The 15,530-nt window shown below is 46.7% G+C and overlaps 1 protein-coding gene across 1 annotated transcript; it reads right to left on the bottom strand.

Annotated features, from left to right (window-relative positions):
- Positions 1-1,760: 1,760 nt before the first annotated feature.
- LOC142774270 (chitotriosidase-1-like) lies at positions 1,761-13,667 on the bottom strand. The gene is made up of 4 exons (XM_075874663.1): positions 13,608-13,667; positions 6,391-6,729; positions 3,924-4,121; positions 1,761-1,934 (listed from the first exon to the last, which is right to left on the bottom strand). Exons 1-4 carry the CDS (start codon positions 13,665-13,667, stop codon positions 1,761-1,763), a joined length of 771 nt encoding a protein of 256 aa, XP_075730778.1.
- Positions 13,668-15,530: the final 1,863 nt, after the last annotated feature.

Genomic DNA, 15,530 nt, shown 5'->3' on the forward strand with positions numbered 1-15,530 from the left:
CTCTCACTGACTTAATGTTCTTTACAGGTGCGCAAGTAACTATACCGCAAATACCACGTTATCATTACCGTAACTTCATTTTTTACCTACAAATAAATACCTTCACGAACCATTTTGAAGCATTTTTTGCCGTAAATAAACTGAACAAAAACTTTTTGCGTTGGGCCGAGACTTCTTTTTAATAGCGTGGCCCCATGAATTTGGACGTGAAATGCGAACAAATGAAAAGCTATTTTGTCCTATCTGTCCATCCGTTCTATCGAGCCACCAACGGCTTCGTGCTCTCCTTGCCACAATTTCTATACTCTCCTTGCCACTTTCTATGTACTGAAATCGGCAGATTTCTTTTTATCTTGTAATCCCTCCAGTTGGCGACAGCTGCAGCAAACTTTACAACTGTGGCGCTCTCAAAGCTCCGCCTACTTACGTTGAACATCTACGTTCCAGAGGATGCTTTGCTGCACGGGACAGGTCTTATTTTCATGTGATCGTGTAAATTTTGAAAGCACATCTCGAGGCCTGCAGTCCCAGAGAAGCCTATATAACGCGGCTACGCTGTGTGATTCTCAGAGAAAAGGACAACGAGTCCAATATGCAGTCACCCTGTGAGAACTACTTCGTGTCCGTATCTTTTAAAGAACGCCGTCTCGCTGGCCGAGTGAAACGTACGAGTTACGTCCCTCCCCATCACGAGGTTTTGATCACCACAAGTTTGCCTTATTTTGCTGTCATCTCTTTTAACATTAGGCTCAGCGGGCCTATTTATTGTGATTACCAGTGCTGCATACCCATTGAGAATCGATGCTCTCTCCAGATCTAATTGTGTTACTCGCCACGCTAGCCAGGCATTAGTCATTGTGATTTTGACGTAGGAGGAACGTTACTGCATATAACATTGGGGACACCGCTTTAACGGGCCGAGGGTCACTACATTTAGTTAGTAGAGATTATCGAGGCAGTATGAAAGAGCTATTCTCCATCTTCGTAAGACTGATGAATGGACAGGTATAAGAAAGCACAATGAAAAGGTGTCAATACAACGTGAAGACCACATCATTTTTTTTCACTTTATGCACTCTGGACACACTTTTGTGAAATTTCGTGCAAGTTCACCCTAGTTCCGGCAACAGTTAGCAATCTTACGTACGATTCTTCGACAACGACAGTGCTCTCGTATTTTTGCAAACCTTCTTGCCGCAAGACCTGCGCGACTATTTTTATACAGTCCACATCGTCAATAATGCTCCAGCAGACAAATTTACTTATCCTCCTTACATTGTTTTTTACACTGTTTTTGTACATTGTTTTTGGCTAAAACTTAGACTGCTTTACGGTTGTTAGTGATTAATATAGTGATTTTGTCAGACAAAATGATCCGGATCAGCAATCTCGTGCGTTCTGACGACGTTGTTAAAATTATCCAGTGTCGTTCACACATCCTTTTAATTTAGCGATAGAAGCGTTTATCATTCGCAAATTAAAACCTAAAACAGGCATGCTATTTCGCGTCCACATTACGGTGAGAAATGTCCCCCATAGTGCTAATGCAACATCAGGCTTTAAAGTTCGAGAAATCAGCTCTATTATGTCGAGCACTTAAATTCTGTTTCTTTCTAAGAAAACAACAATATTCGCGCACAAATTCCTGAGCGCCGCAACACAATAAAGAGCATATAGTACTGTCATGAAGTTCGTCAACAGTTATTCGCACGGCGTCGAACGTGTCATCTGGGGCTCGTTTGATGACGTCACCAAAAAAGTCAGCCGGGACCTGTGGCCACGGCTCGAATGAGCGGCGACAGGCCGTTCCCGCATTCGCCGGCAAAGTCGTCCAGGTCGATGTCGTACACCGCCACAGGTGCCAAGGACATGTTGCTCGAGTACGTCAGGTTCATGCGTTCCATGAGTGCCCGCTCGTCGGAGAAAGTTGCAACCTGGACAAACGACATTGCAGGGTTTCCATCAAGAGCAAGGCATTCACCTAACAAGAGAAAAAAGCATGTCATATCCACGAAGTCAATGATGACGAGTGGGCGAAGCAGTGGGATCCTTTGGTGTTACTGTAAATCACCCGTGACTCTGACCACTCTCTCGTGCAAATGAGTGACAAAGTGGTATACAGTTATCTACAAAGTTTATTGGTCATAACTGGTATGATGTGTTGAGTTGTGAATTTCGCTTTGCCTTCATTATTACTGCTTTGCGTTATCGCATCTAACCTGAAGTCGGCAAAGACAAGCCTGCGCACGTTCCTCTGGTAGTTGTGTGTTGCTACCATCCATAATAAATGTATCATAGATATCGAGATGTCATGTAGTGCCCAAGCCAGCAGTCAGTGTTCATCATCCTCTTCTTCTTCGTCTTCTGCGTCATCATCATCTCGGCTGCTGCGCTCGCAACGCCGCCAGTGGAACAGTCCTGAGCTTAAGGAGTGTCACCTCTAAAATGTCACAATGTTTGAAACTGTGCGAACAGTTTCACTTGCGGGCATACTCTAGGTGAAAGGGCTACAGGCAAAGTTTTGACATTGTTGATGAAACACTCGCTAGATAGACTGACTAGCAGCCAATTAAGTAGCAAATAAACAGACCAACAAACCAACTAACCAACCAAATAAACCAGCTAACTCACCAACCGACCGTGTGGCCGACTAACGGACTGCAGAAACTCTGTGTTAAGCATGCTTAGTCTTTGGCACAATGACTCTTGTTGGACACACGCAAGCAATGACACACTCAGCGAAAGTTCAAGAACAACCTAAATTCTTTGTGGATTGTGCACGCCTCCATGCCTATATGGAGTAGCTGTTGTACGTTACATGTGTTGCGACTGTAGATCCGTAAATCTCGATAAGAATGCTGGGTTTTCCTGTAGTCATTTAGTGGCAAAACTACTATGGAAGCATGTGAAGCAGTAAAATGGAAATATGTTGTCGCTAGCACTGCTGTTTTACCACTGATCGCGACGTTACGGCAATGAAGCCACTGAAGTTGTACGTGTGTATGTATGTATGTATGTATGTATGTATGTATGTATGTATGTATGTATGTATGTATGTATGTATGTATGTATGTATGTATGCATGTATGCATGTATGTATGTATGTATGTACGTATGTATGCATGTATGTATGTATGTATGTATGTATGTATGTATGTATGTATGTATGTATGTATGCATGTATGTATGCATGCATGTATGCATGTATGTATGTATGTATGTACGTATGTATGTATGTATGTATGCACGTATGTATGTATGTACGTATGTATGTATGTATGTATGTATGTACGTATGTATGTACGTATGTATGTATGCACGTATGTACGTATATATGTATGTACGTATGTATGTATGTACGTATGTATGTATGTATGTACGTATGTATGTATGTACGTATGTATGTATGTATGTATGTATGTATGCACGTATGTATGCACGTATGTATGTATGTATGTATGTACGTATGTATGTATGTACGTATGTATGTATGTATGTACGTATGTACGTATGTATGTATGCACGTATGTACGTATGTATGTATGTACGTATGTATGTATGTATGTATGTATGTATGTATGTATGTATGTATGTATGTATGTATGTATGTATGTATGTATGTATGTATGCAGGTATGTATGTATGTACGTATGTATGTATGTATATACGTATGTATGTACGTATGCACGTATGTACGTATGTATGTATGCACGTATGTATGTATGTATGTATGTATGTAGGTATGTATGTATGCACGTATGTATTTATGCATGTATGTATGTATGTATGTATGTATGTATGTATGTATGTATGTATGTATGTATGTATGTATGTATGTATGTATGTATGTATGTATGTATGTATGTATGTATGTATGTATGCCAACAGTGCCAATGTCCCACGCTTTCACGAATGTCGCCTACGAGCACGTTCTGGTTGTCCATTTGACGGGCGACCATGAGGCACAGCGGGTGCGATTTCGTTCTCATCACTGGCTTCTCCTGGCAAACAGACGCATAGCTCGTCCGGCCGGGTTGACGGGTCTGGTTGTCCCACGGCGCCGTGCCCAGGACGGGAGCCCCCAGCTGAGCGGCTGGTGCTACGAACGTCTCCGGAGCCACCTGCGAGAACAGCCCAGTCCAAGGAGATTTTTTTAAATATTTTATTTCAAACCACCTTGGTCCGTGGTCACACCGGTCTCTTATTTTTCGAGTTAGTGTGCCTTCTGTGCGTGCGTGGCTCCATTGTATAGCATCAACAAAACTATTGTGGTCACACTCTAGAGACACATTGGGAGACTATACTATAGCTGAATTATGCCACCATGATCATTACTGGACAAGAAGTAGCATTGAGCTTTTCACAATTTTCAATTCCATCTGCTACTTCCCCTTTAATGGTGGGCTCACTTTACAACTTGTTAATGATTCCTCTTGTATCCTCACTGACCCGCCATGGTCGATCAGCAAGTAACAGGCCCCGTTGCGAAGCCCGAGGACACCGGTAGGATTCCCGACAAAGGCGGCAGCATTCTGCTGGGGTCCAAATGCAAACCACCCGTGTGTATACAGACTTAAGTGCTCGTTAACGAATTACAGATGGTGAAAAGGACACTAGTGTGTCGTACTAAGCCCTATATCATGCTTGTGGCAAGTGTAGCTTCTTGAATCGATATTTTTATTATTTTTTAGGGTGTAGTGAGACCCTGAAGTAATGCGAGACCTCGGCAAATGATGGCACGCCCGTGTAGTGGGTGTGTCTGCCTCTGGTTTAATTTCAATTTATTTGTAAGGAGAAATAAGGAGAAGACAACCTAGTATCAGTCATTTAAAGTCTAGCAGCGACCTGAAGGCGACTTAGAAACAACATGCATCACCTAGCAAAGGCCTAGAAACAAACCATAGAAGCAACCATATTAGTGTTCAAAATCGTACAGTATTGCTGTTTCAACGCTTGCGCAACTGAGTGAAGGCTTCGGCAATTTTTTCTAAGCAGTTTCACGTACTCGAGTGTCTATATGTTCGAACGCGTGGTTACACAAAGAAGGCCGGGGCTTGAGTCTTCATTATTGGCTTCCGTTGCGATATTCCGCTTAAGGAAAGCGCCGTATGTTGGCCGACGGTGAACGACGTCAACCACGGGTAGCAGAATTTCTACAAAACGATTTTGTAATTGTTATCACTTTGAGAAAAACAACATAAGCTTTACTACCTATTTAATGAGATTCGCGCCCTGTACCTTTCTGGTGGGTCTGAGCAACCAGCATGAAAGTGATTCCGAGACCTTGATTAAAGCAGACATGACGACGCCGAGCAGAGTTGTGCGGTCAAGCGCGAAAGCTTCCCGCATTCTACCTAGATGTGGAAGACGTCAGTACAGCGTATAAAAGAGCGAGTTCCGGTGAACCTAATAATGTACAGTGTTGCGCATAGGAACATATCGAAGTGGAAACTAATGGCTATACATTGTTAGCGGAAATGCCCGTTGAGACGACATTGTCATTTGTGGCATTCAAGATCACGCGGCCAAATTCGCGAGGCGATCTGAAAACTCTCCTGCATCATTAGGTTGAAAGACCACCTACTCACATGCGTAGATATACCGAGGAGAGCGTTTGACTGACTTACTCAGTGATAATCGGAAGGGCCAACTTGTAGCCATAGTATGGACAGTGCCCATTGTTGTCAGGGTTCTCTCTAGAAGGAGAGGGGGGCGGGACAAGTTTTATCTTAGTGAGTTTCCCTTTCTTATTGGTCGTCACCTAAGATCAGTCTTCTCAATGAAAACTACAGTGAAAATCAAGCGACGGTGTGCTTTTTACAATTACCTGCCTTTGGTTTCCAATTACCTGCCTTTGGTTTCCAGATTTCCTACAATAACGGCGGAAAGAGAACAGCTCTTTGAAGGCAAGACCATGAGTCTTCCCGGGCCATTATTCTTATAAAAACGTTCATGGATACAACTTTGCGCTTCCAGGAATGACTGCACAGGTCTAACAGAATGAAGGCGCGGCGCAGATTTTGCGTAGCCCCCCCCCCCCCCTTCGATGCCTAGATTATGGCGTTGGAAGCCCCCTAACGCCCTCTAGCTTACATCTAAGGACAGATCTAATAAACACTTGGGTGGTTGAGTAGTCAGTAAGTCCGGTTATTTTCCTTAAAGAACCTTAATGTTGGTACTACATAAGGGCTGGCATTGGGAACTTCACTTTACAAATAAAGTAACCAACAGAAAGAAAACAAATGTACACATTTGTTCATATTAAAGGAAAAGATGACCAGTGATAGTCGAAGCAGCAATGTCGAACGCCATGATTACCGATTAGACGTGCGTTCCCCTTAGGACCGCGACTAGATTAAACCTATGCCGCTTTCATCGTGGCCGGCGCACCGAAATGCTGTATCCTAGACGCCAATCGTCGCCCGTCTTGGGAAGGCTGCTGAGCGCCGCGTTGAAGACGTCAGCCGCGTCGCTGTGATCCCCGCTGCATCTGACGACGTCACGCATCGATGGGTTCGCAGTGTGCATGTGTGTTTTGATGATGATAAAGTCGACCAAACCAATGACCTTGTCCAGGCTGTAGACATGTAGCCGTGACTTCACTGGTGGAACGCTTATGATGACCTCAATGGACTGTCTCTTTAGGTCATTGATCAACTCAACGAAGGCGCCGCTGCCCGTTCCGGGGTAGCATGGTTCACCCGGATAGTCCCAGTCTACGTTCACTCCCTGCGTGAAACATTACGACCCAGTTGCATTGCTAATCTTGGTGAAATGCTCCACAGCTATGTTTAAGAATGGCATGATAAAGCTTACTGTGCATAACGGAAGTCTACTACGCAGATCATCACCGCGCTTCCTAATGCAACACTTGACAAACGCTACCTATGTGTTTCGGTTTTGCTTCGTGCGAGACATAAATTTCGAGAAAGTGATTTCTTCTAATAGGTGAAGACTTGTTTATGCAGCTACCTAATGCAAGAAGGCGCCTTGCCCCACCGCGATAATCTAGTGGCTGAAGTACTCGGCTGCTGACCCGCAGGTCGCGGGATTGAATCCAAGCGGCGGCGGCTGCATTTTTATAGAGGCGAAAATGCTGCAGGCCCGTGTGCTCAGATTTCGGTGCACGTTAAAGAACCCCAGGTGGTCAAAATTTCCGGAGCCCTCTACTACAGCGTCTCCCATAATCATATGGTGGTTTTGGGCGTTAAACCCCACATATCAATCATTCAAGAAGGTGCCTTGTGATAGTCACTGCATGAAAAAATGATTTTCGCTCAGGTTACTACAGATGGTAGTATTGCATCCCAAACTAATTACAATTTCTTACAATTACTAATTACTTTGCCACAAGTTCCTCAAACAAGACTAAATTACAACATGAATTTCAATACTCAATTATGTGGGTCTTAAGAAAGGGTGTGACGCTCAGTCAGGTATTCCTGCCTTTGTGTCTTCTTCTGTACAGGACGAATGCACCTTTTGTTATTTGTAATTCTCTGAAATGGATATAAATATGAATATAAATTGAGGCGTTGTTGGTAAGCAGTATCAAAGACGCAAAACTTAAGCTCCATGTGGATAGATATTGGGCGAATTTCCGCAGTGAACGTGTTTCAAAACAGCCTTTTTGTGAGCTCTTTCATGCACAGTACTCCTTTTGTGGCGGGATACAGTGTTCTATTCAGAAAAACGGCAAAACATTGTGCAAAAAAATTATTTTCATGCGAGAACCAAAACGTTAGCAATTTTAGTTCATAAAAATATGAGGTGGTCAGCTGAGGTGACCACCGTACAGTAAAGGTCTACTGGTCGCCTTCGGTGAAAGTACAGCTCTTCATTTTTACTGTCTATAGTGTTAGCTACTCACACAACATGCTTTCCTGCACTATCAACATAGTAGGAACAGCACGCACGCACGCACGCACACGCACACACACACACACACACACACACACACACATATATATATATATATATATATATATATATATATATATATATATATATATATATATATATATATATATTAAAATAGAGGTATTGTACGTCCAAAAAGCTTCAGACGCAGCTTGGCAAAATATGCTTTATCAGGCAGGTCTGGCTAATGGCGAGCGGCGTGCGCGAGCTACTACTGCAGCCCCCGATCATCGTCGTCTTCTTCATTGCCAGCAGAGCGTCCGTTATTCAGATTCATTAATTCAATACAATTACTCCCCACGAAACAAGGAGCCATCCTGGCGACCTATAGACAAGTAAACACGGGAGGGTCGTAGCAGGGCTTAAGTCTCGAGACGTGGACAATTTCCTGGCCACGACGACGTTGGTCAGAAGATGGTTCCAGTGGCTCAATGAGGTAATTCACTGGTGACGTTTTTTGTAGCACACGATATGGGCCGTGATACTTGGGGACCAACTTGGTAGAAAGGCCAGGTGTAGCAGAAGGGACATGAGGCCAGATGAGTGAACCTGGATTGTAGGAAGTAGTGTTACTTGATGTGTCTTGGTGGTACTTTTGACGTCCTTGGTCTTGGGTTGTGAATGATCTGGCCAGTTGGTGGCATTCTTAAGCGTATGTAGCGGCTTGAGACAACGTCGTGGACTCTGAGGAGTCAGGTTTGTACGAAAGAATGGTGTCCATAGTGCAAGAAGGTTTGCGTCCGTAAAGGAGGAAAAAAGGAGAGAACCCAGAAGTGCTTTGAATGGCGGTATTATAGGCGAACGTGATAAACGGGAGCACTCGGTCCCAATTGGAGTGGTCTGACGAGATATACATAAACAGCAAGTCACCAAGGATGCGGTTGAAGCGCTCTGTCATTCCATTGGTCTGGGGATGATAGGCGCCTGTAGTGCGGTGAACGACGTGGCACTCACGCAGCAATGCTGTGATGACGTCTGACAAGAATACGCGACCACGATCGCTTAGTAACTCCCGAGGTGCTCCATGACGTAATACGATGTTGTGAAGTACGAAAGTCGCAACGTCTTTTGCTGTAGACGAGGGAAGGGATGAAGTTTCGACATACCGCGTGAGATGGTCGATGGCAACTATGATCCAGCGGTTACCGTCAGCAGTGTTGGGAAGCGGACCATAGATATCGATGCCGCCGCGGTCGAATAGTCGGCATGGGCGTGGTAAGGGTAACAAGGTACCGCTGGCGTGATAAGGGGGAGTTTTTCGTCTCTGGCATGTCGAGCAGGCCCGAACGTATTGTCGTATAAAACGGTACATGCCACGCCAGTAATATCGGAGACGTATGCGAGATTAAGTCTTCGGGAAACCTGCGTGTCCACATTGGGGGTCGTCATGAAACGTGGAACAAATTTCGGATCGCAGATGACGTGGAATCACGAGTAGCCACTGATGTCCACCGGGTGCGTAGTTGCGTCGGTACAGCACGTCGTCGCGAGTGGCGAAGTGCTCGACTTGCCGACGCAACGAGCGAGAAGGGGGGAAGCCATCCACCCAGCCAGGATGTCTAGAATCGAAGCAACCCACGGGTCCTTGCGTTACTCAGATGGCATGTCGGTGATGGTGACGGCAGTGGCATCACAGGTTAGCCTTTCGCAGCAGTCCGGGTCAGGGGGTAGGGGCGAACGGGATAGGGCATCTGCGTCCGAATGTTTCCGGCCGGAGCGATAGGCCACGCGAATATTATATTCTTGGAGGCGTAATGCCCATCGGCGAAGGCGACTGCTTGGATCCTTCAGTGACGACAACCAGCAGTGGGCGTGGTGGTCAGTCACGACGTCAAAAGGGCGTGCGTACAAGTAAGGTCGAAATTTGTCTATCGCCCAAATAATGGCCAGGCAATCTTTTTCAGTGACGGAATAGTTGATTTCGGCTTTGCTAAGAGTTCGCTTTGGGTAGGCAATGACGTACTCTTGGAAGCCGTCTTTCTTCTGTGCAAGAATAGCGCCTAGCCCGACACCACTACCGTCGGTGTGGATCTCTGTGGGTGCCGATGGGTCGTAGCGTCGCAGAATAGGCGGCGACGTGAGGAGGCCGTAATGGCGTCTCTTGACCGCTGTTGTTCATCTATACGATGAACTACAGATGACGCTCGACCTAAGGAAGGCTGATTGTGGTCAAACGAGGCCGGAAAACGCTGTAGGAGCTTAATCAGCTGTTCCTGCTGCCCATGCGTGAGGTTGCAAACAATGGACTTGCGGAATACATCCATAGGTTTATTAGCGTCAGCTGCGGGTGTAATGGCAGAAGTCGGTGAAAATGGCTTGTCTGGATAGATCGGGTCTTCGAAAATACAATTTAATGTCTCGAGGCTCCCCAGACACTCGCCGCGTAGCAGGATGTATGGGCAAGCAGAAACGTTGCACGCATAAAGTACCGCCGAACCATTGAAAAAGTTGATGACGGCAAACGGGAGGACGATGGTTCAGTGTTGCACACTAGCTATAGTTGGTTGGAACAGGAGCGTCGAGTTAGTGGCAGCAGGAGAAAACACAGGCAATAGGACGGCGGACAACAGCGCGATGTGGACGTCAGCTGCGGCAAACACTTTCGAGGGACTTTGGTGGTCGATATCAAGCCACCGATTCGTCAACGTGAGTTCAGCACAAGCGCAGTCGACGAGGGCCTGATGGGTAGAAAGGAAATCCCATCCTAGTATGATGAAGCAATACTTTTTTGCAGACTAGTTGGTTCATACTTGAAAAATTGAATTGCTGCACAAACTTGAAGAAAAAAACAAGAGAGACAGGAAAGAGTGCACTCTTTCCTGTCTCTCTTGTTTTTTTCTTCAAGTTTGTGCAGCAATTCAAATTTTCCTAGTATGACGTCGTAAGATGAACGTTGGAGAACAACAAAGTTGACGGCGTACCAAACATCTTGAATAAGAACGCGTGCTGTGCACTGAGCTGTCGGCGCGATGAAATGGGAAGTGGCTGTACGCAGAGCAAGATTCATAAGCGGCGTTGTAACTTTTCTCAAATCGCGACACAGTTTTTCACTAAATACAGGAACGACGGCGCCTGTGTCGACAAGTGCACGTACAGCAACACCTTCTACTAGCACATCAATTTCGTTGGTCGGACAAAGAGGAGGTCTTAGAAAGTTCGATGACGACGCAGTTCTTGCCTCCGGAACTGCGGCTGTCAGTTTTCCTCTCGAGCGGGGCTCGTGCGCCAAAGCATCGGGGAGACAGATCGGCGACGGGGTGGTAATGACCGGCGAGAATCGACAGGGCGTCGTGGGGACAATGGGTCGGTGATAGGAGAAGATGGTCGCCGGGAATTCTGGGCAGCTTGGTAATTTGCAGAACTCCCATGGTCTGGAGGCTGGAAGTTTCGACGGCGACAGAAGCGTGCTATATGTCCCACGAAACCGCATGCGAAACAGATGGGTCAATTATCCAAGGTGCGCCATGGGTTAACGACAGAAAGTGCATGTGGCGAAACGGGATGGGGTGCCGTGTATGTAGGCAGCGTCGTAGGGTAGGAGGACCCAGTGTCCCGGTATGCGCCAGAAACAGGTGGGGCGGGGAGTCTAGCAACGACGGCAGCGTAGGTCAACGGCGTAGGGACGGGTGGCGATGGAGGCAGTGCCTGCGTGACCTGTGTCTCAATGACCTGGTGTAAACGTGGGTCTAACGAGGTCACTGGCATGGAGGCTTCGGCCACAAGAGAAATCTGACGCGCAACTTCTTCACGAATGAATTGTTTTATGTGGGGCAGTAAGACGGTGTGATCAGCAGCGACGTCGTGCACGAGGGCGGAAACTTCAGCCGTATCTTCAGTGGCCCTGCGCGTCGAGACACGCTGCTTACGCAACTCGTCGTACTGCTGACAGAGCTGGACCACATCGGTGACGGTCTGTGGGTTCCTAGCGACGAGCATCTGGAAGGTATCGTCGTCAACTCCTTTGATGATGTGCTTGATTTTGTCGCGTTCGGTTAGAGATTCATCGACGCGCTTGCAAAGAGACAAGACATCTTCAATGTAACTTTTAAAGGTCTCATCTCTGCGCTGGACTCGACTACGGAGACGCTGTTCCGCGCGAAGCCGGCGCACTGCGGGACGACCCAAGACCGCGGCGATGGTGGTCTTGAAGGCGGACAAGTTGGTGATTTCGCCTTCATGGTTCTTGAACAAGAGGCTGGCCACATCAGCGAGGTGAAAGCGCACGTTTGTGAGCTAGTCGCAGGCGTTCCACTTGTTGGAAGCACTTATGATTTCGTACTCGACGAGCCAGTCCTCGACGTCTTGTTCGTCGTTGCCGCGAAAAATTGGTGGGTCGCGTTGCCGAGGTACGCCAGTACAGTAGATTGTCGTTGGTAAAGCAGCTTGAGAAGGGCCAGGAGCAGTCATGGTGAACGGTGAGGGTAGCGTCCGATTGCGAAGTTCCAGGTTGATGGGAACCCCGGCTCCTCCACCACTTAAAATAGAGGTATTGTACGTCCAAAAAGGTTCAGACGCAGCTTGGCAAAATATGCTTTATCAGGCAGAGGTCTGGCTACTGGCGAGTGGCGTGCGCGAGCTACTACTGCAGCCCCCGATCATCGTCGTCTTCTTCATTGCCAGCAGTGCATCCGTTATTCAGATTCATTCATTCATTACAACATATGTATATATATATATATATATATATGTACATATATATATATATATATATATATATATATATATATATATATATATATATATATATATATATATATATATGAGACAAACACAACACAAGCACAACTAAGTGGTTGTCCTAAATTTATTACCAGCGGTTTCAACCGGTGGACAGGTAATCGTCAAGGTTTGCGAACAAGTGAAGGACTTGTTCGCAAACCCTGACGAAGACTGGTTGGTAACCGTTGTTGTAAAACTAAGACAACCACTAAATTGTGTTTCTTCTCTTCCCAAGTACGTTTGGCTCATTACAAAAAATTATTCTCTCTCTCTCTATATATATATATATATATATACATATATATATACATATATATATATATATATATATATATATATATATATATATAGTGTGACGACGAAGCTCAAAACTGGCACTCTGGCACAGACGCGCATGCTGGGCGAGCGAGGAAGAAGGCAGAATAAGAACAGCTGGCCCAGGATCGGGTGTTCTGTTGTTCTCTGTCTAGTACATTACAATGGCGCAGTTCGACAAGCGAATCATCTACCGGAAGCCACCGGTACGTGTCTTCGTGGTTCGTCGGCATCACGGGCTTCTCCATCGACGAACGCCGTTCACGCTTCCTTGGCAATGGGGTCTCACCCGCTGCATCAGCTACCCTTCAAACCACCCGTGGACGGCGTCCAGGCCTCCCCTGGGGTTGTAGGCTTGACCTTATGGACACCCTGCCACCGTTTCGCGGCTGGGATTCGCACCGGCTCCTGTCCTTTGGGAATCCTGCTCACTCTTCCCATGGCCTACATTCCCGTTGCCGCACTCTTTCAACATACGAGCTGCCATGGAACGCCGTCCAGGCTTCTCTGCTCGTCAACCTCACCGGCGTGACTGCTGCAACCGCTACTCATTCGAAGACCGCGATCACCGACTCTTCGGACTTCACACACGACAGCGCCGCGAACCTGCGGCGTACCATCGCACTACTCCGCGTCAAGATTAATGAACTTACAGCGTCAATCTCCGACCGAGCTCCTACAATGTTGCCAGAATTGCGTGCCACTAACGCCATATTGGATGTAGCTGCGTCGCACGCATATCCTCTTCCGTCTGGTCAGATGGGATGTTATTAGACTCAGCGGAAAGACCGGTCTTATTAGGTGGTAGAATGTCCAGTAGGATGGGGGCCGGTGCCTCTAAGTCGACCGGACGACCTGCGTTGGGGCCTCTTGCGGAGCGTTGCGCGAAGCTTGCCATCAGGGATCCGCCGGACACAGCTGCACCATCGGGCCGGTGCTCCTCAGGAGCTCTAAATGCGACAGCAGAAATGCCTGTGCAAGGCAGAGTTACACAATCGTGATTATTCCCTACATCTTGGTCACCGAGAGATGACAGGATGGTAGGGGCTCGATTCGCATCCTCTAGGTCAGGCTTTTCCTGAGTTCCGTCCAGAGAGAAGGTCGAGTTACATGGGCAGCATGCACAGGGAATCGGACTGAAAGCAGCTATGAACTTGAAGCGCCACTCCGCCCATGACTGCTGCTTCAAACCTTCATACTGGTGCCACGCCGCTGCACCTTCCCGAAGACGGTCTATGGCCACATACCATTTCTGATTCTCTGTCCAGGTGTTGGATGTAGCTGCGTCGCACGATCTTGAGGCAAGCCCATTGGAGCAACGCAGACAGCTTTCGGGCACCCTCCTGCAGCTCTGAGACCCGCTCGACGGCATTGCCTCAGTGATATCCGCATTTTCACGTGCCGCCCCACCATCGCCGTCTACCTACGAACTGCCGGAATTCGACGGGGTCCGGAACGACACCGACAGCTGGGTGGCAACCGTCAACGCGCTAGCAATGCGCACAGCCTATATATATATATATATATATATATATATATATATATATGTTCGCCCCAAGGCAAGTTATCCATTCACCAACTTTCCCTTCATCTGCTTCATATTTACATTCCTATTCGGTCTAATAAAATCCCCTATATCTTCCTTGGCCTTATTGTCTGTTAGATCACATTATATTGCGCCTCTAAACACAGAAAAACGCGCCCTCAAGTATACACTCTTTTCCCTTATTCATTAACGAGGGCCTCGAACTGACAAACTTGGCGCCTTAGTTTTATACGAGGGACTATTGGTCAGCTGCCAGCTCACGTGCTACGTGACGCCACACAGGCTCATTAAAAGTGTGCCCCACTCACCGTCATGAGGGTGCCGACTGACACTCCGACTATTTGAATTCACATATATAACCAATAAAGTGGCTGGGGGATAGCCGCCGTGGTAGATCAGAGGTAAAGCACCGAACGCGTTACACAAAGGTCGCTGGTTGGGTTCCTGTTCACGGCAAGTTATCTTTTCACCCGCAATTCCTTCTTCACATTTAGACTACAATTGGGCAAATAATTCCCCGATACTTTCTTTGGAATTATTGTCTGTGAGATCCCATTATTATTGTGTCGAAACACGGAAAAACGAGCCCTTAAGTAAAAGCTTATTTCTCTTATTTAATAACGAGGGTCTCGTACTGGCAGACTTGGTGTCTTCAGGTTGTATACGAAGGACTATTGGTCAGCTGCAAGCTTGTAATAAGTTGACGTGCTACGTGACGCCAAACAGGCTATATAAAGAGTGGGGCACGCTCGCCACCATGGCTACTGGTGGCGCTGACTGACACTTCCATGTTTAAATTAACTTATATACCCAATAAAGTGGCTGGGGGAATAGCCGCCGTGGTAGCTCAGTGTTGGAGCATCGAACACTTTGTTCGAAGGTCGTCGGTTCGGTTCCTGCCCACGACCAGTTATCTTTTTAGCCACTTTTCTTTCTTCATATCTACATTTGAATTCGGTCAAATAACTTCTCCTACACATTCCTTAGCAATATTGTCTGTCAAATCTCATTATTATTGTGTTAGGGTTTT

The sequence above is a fragment of the Rhipicephalus microplus genome, chromosome 10 (genome assembly GCF_043290135.1).
Source record: "Rhipicephalus microplus isolate Deutch F79 chromosome 10, USDA_Rmic, whole genome shotgun sequence".
Classification (NCBI taxonomy): Eukaryota; Metazoa; Arthropoda; class Arachnida; order Ixodida; family Ixodidae; genus Rhipicephalus; species Rhipicephalus microplus.

Bases quoted from the DNA above. Each gene is read 5' to 3' on its own strand.
- LOC142774270 (XM_075874663.1), bottom strand. From the start codon at position 13,667: ATGGCGTTAGTGGCACGCAATTCTGGCAACATTGTAGGAGCTCGGTCG. The intron at 6,730-13,607 runs GTAAGTTCATTA...TGTTTCACGCAG, and splicing joins CTCGGTCGGAGATTGACGCT to GGAGTGAACGTAGACTGGGA. The intron at 1,935-3,923 runs GTAGGCGACATT...TCGTTTGTCCAG, and splicing joins TGGACAACCAGAACGTGCTC to GTTGCAACTTTCTCCGACGA.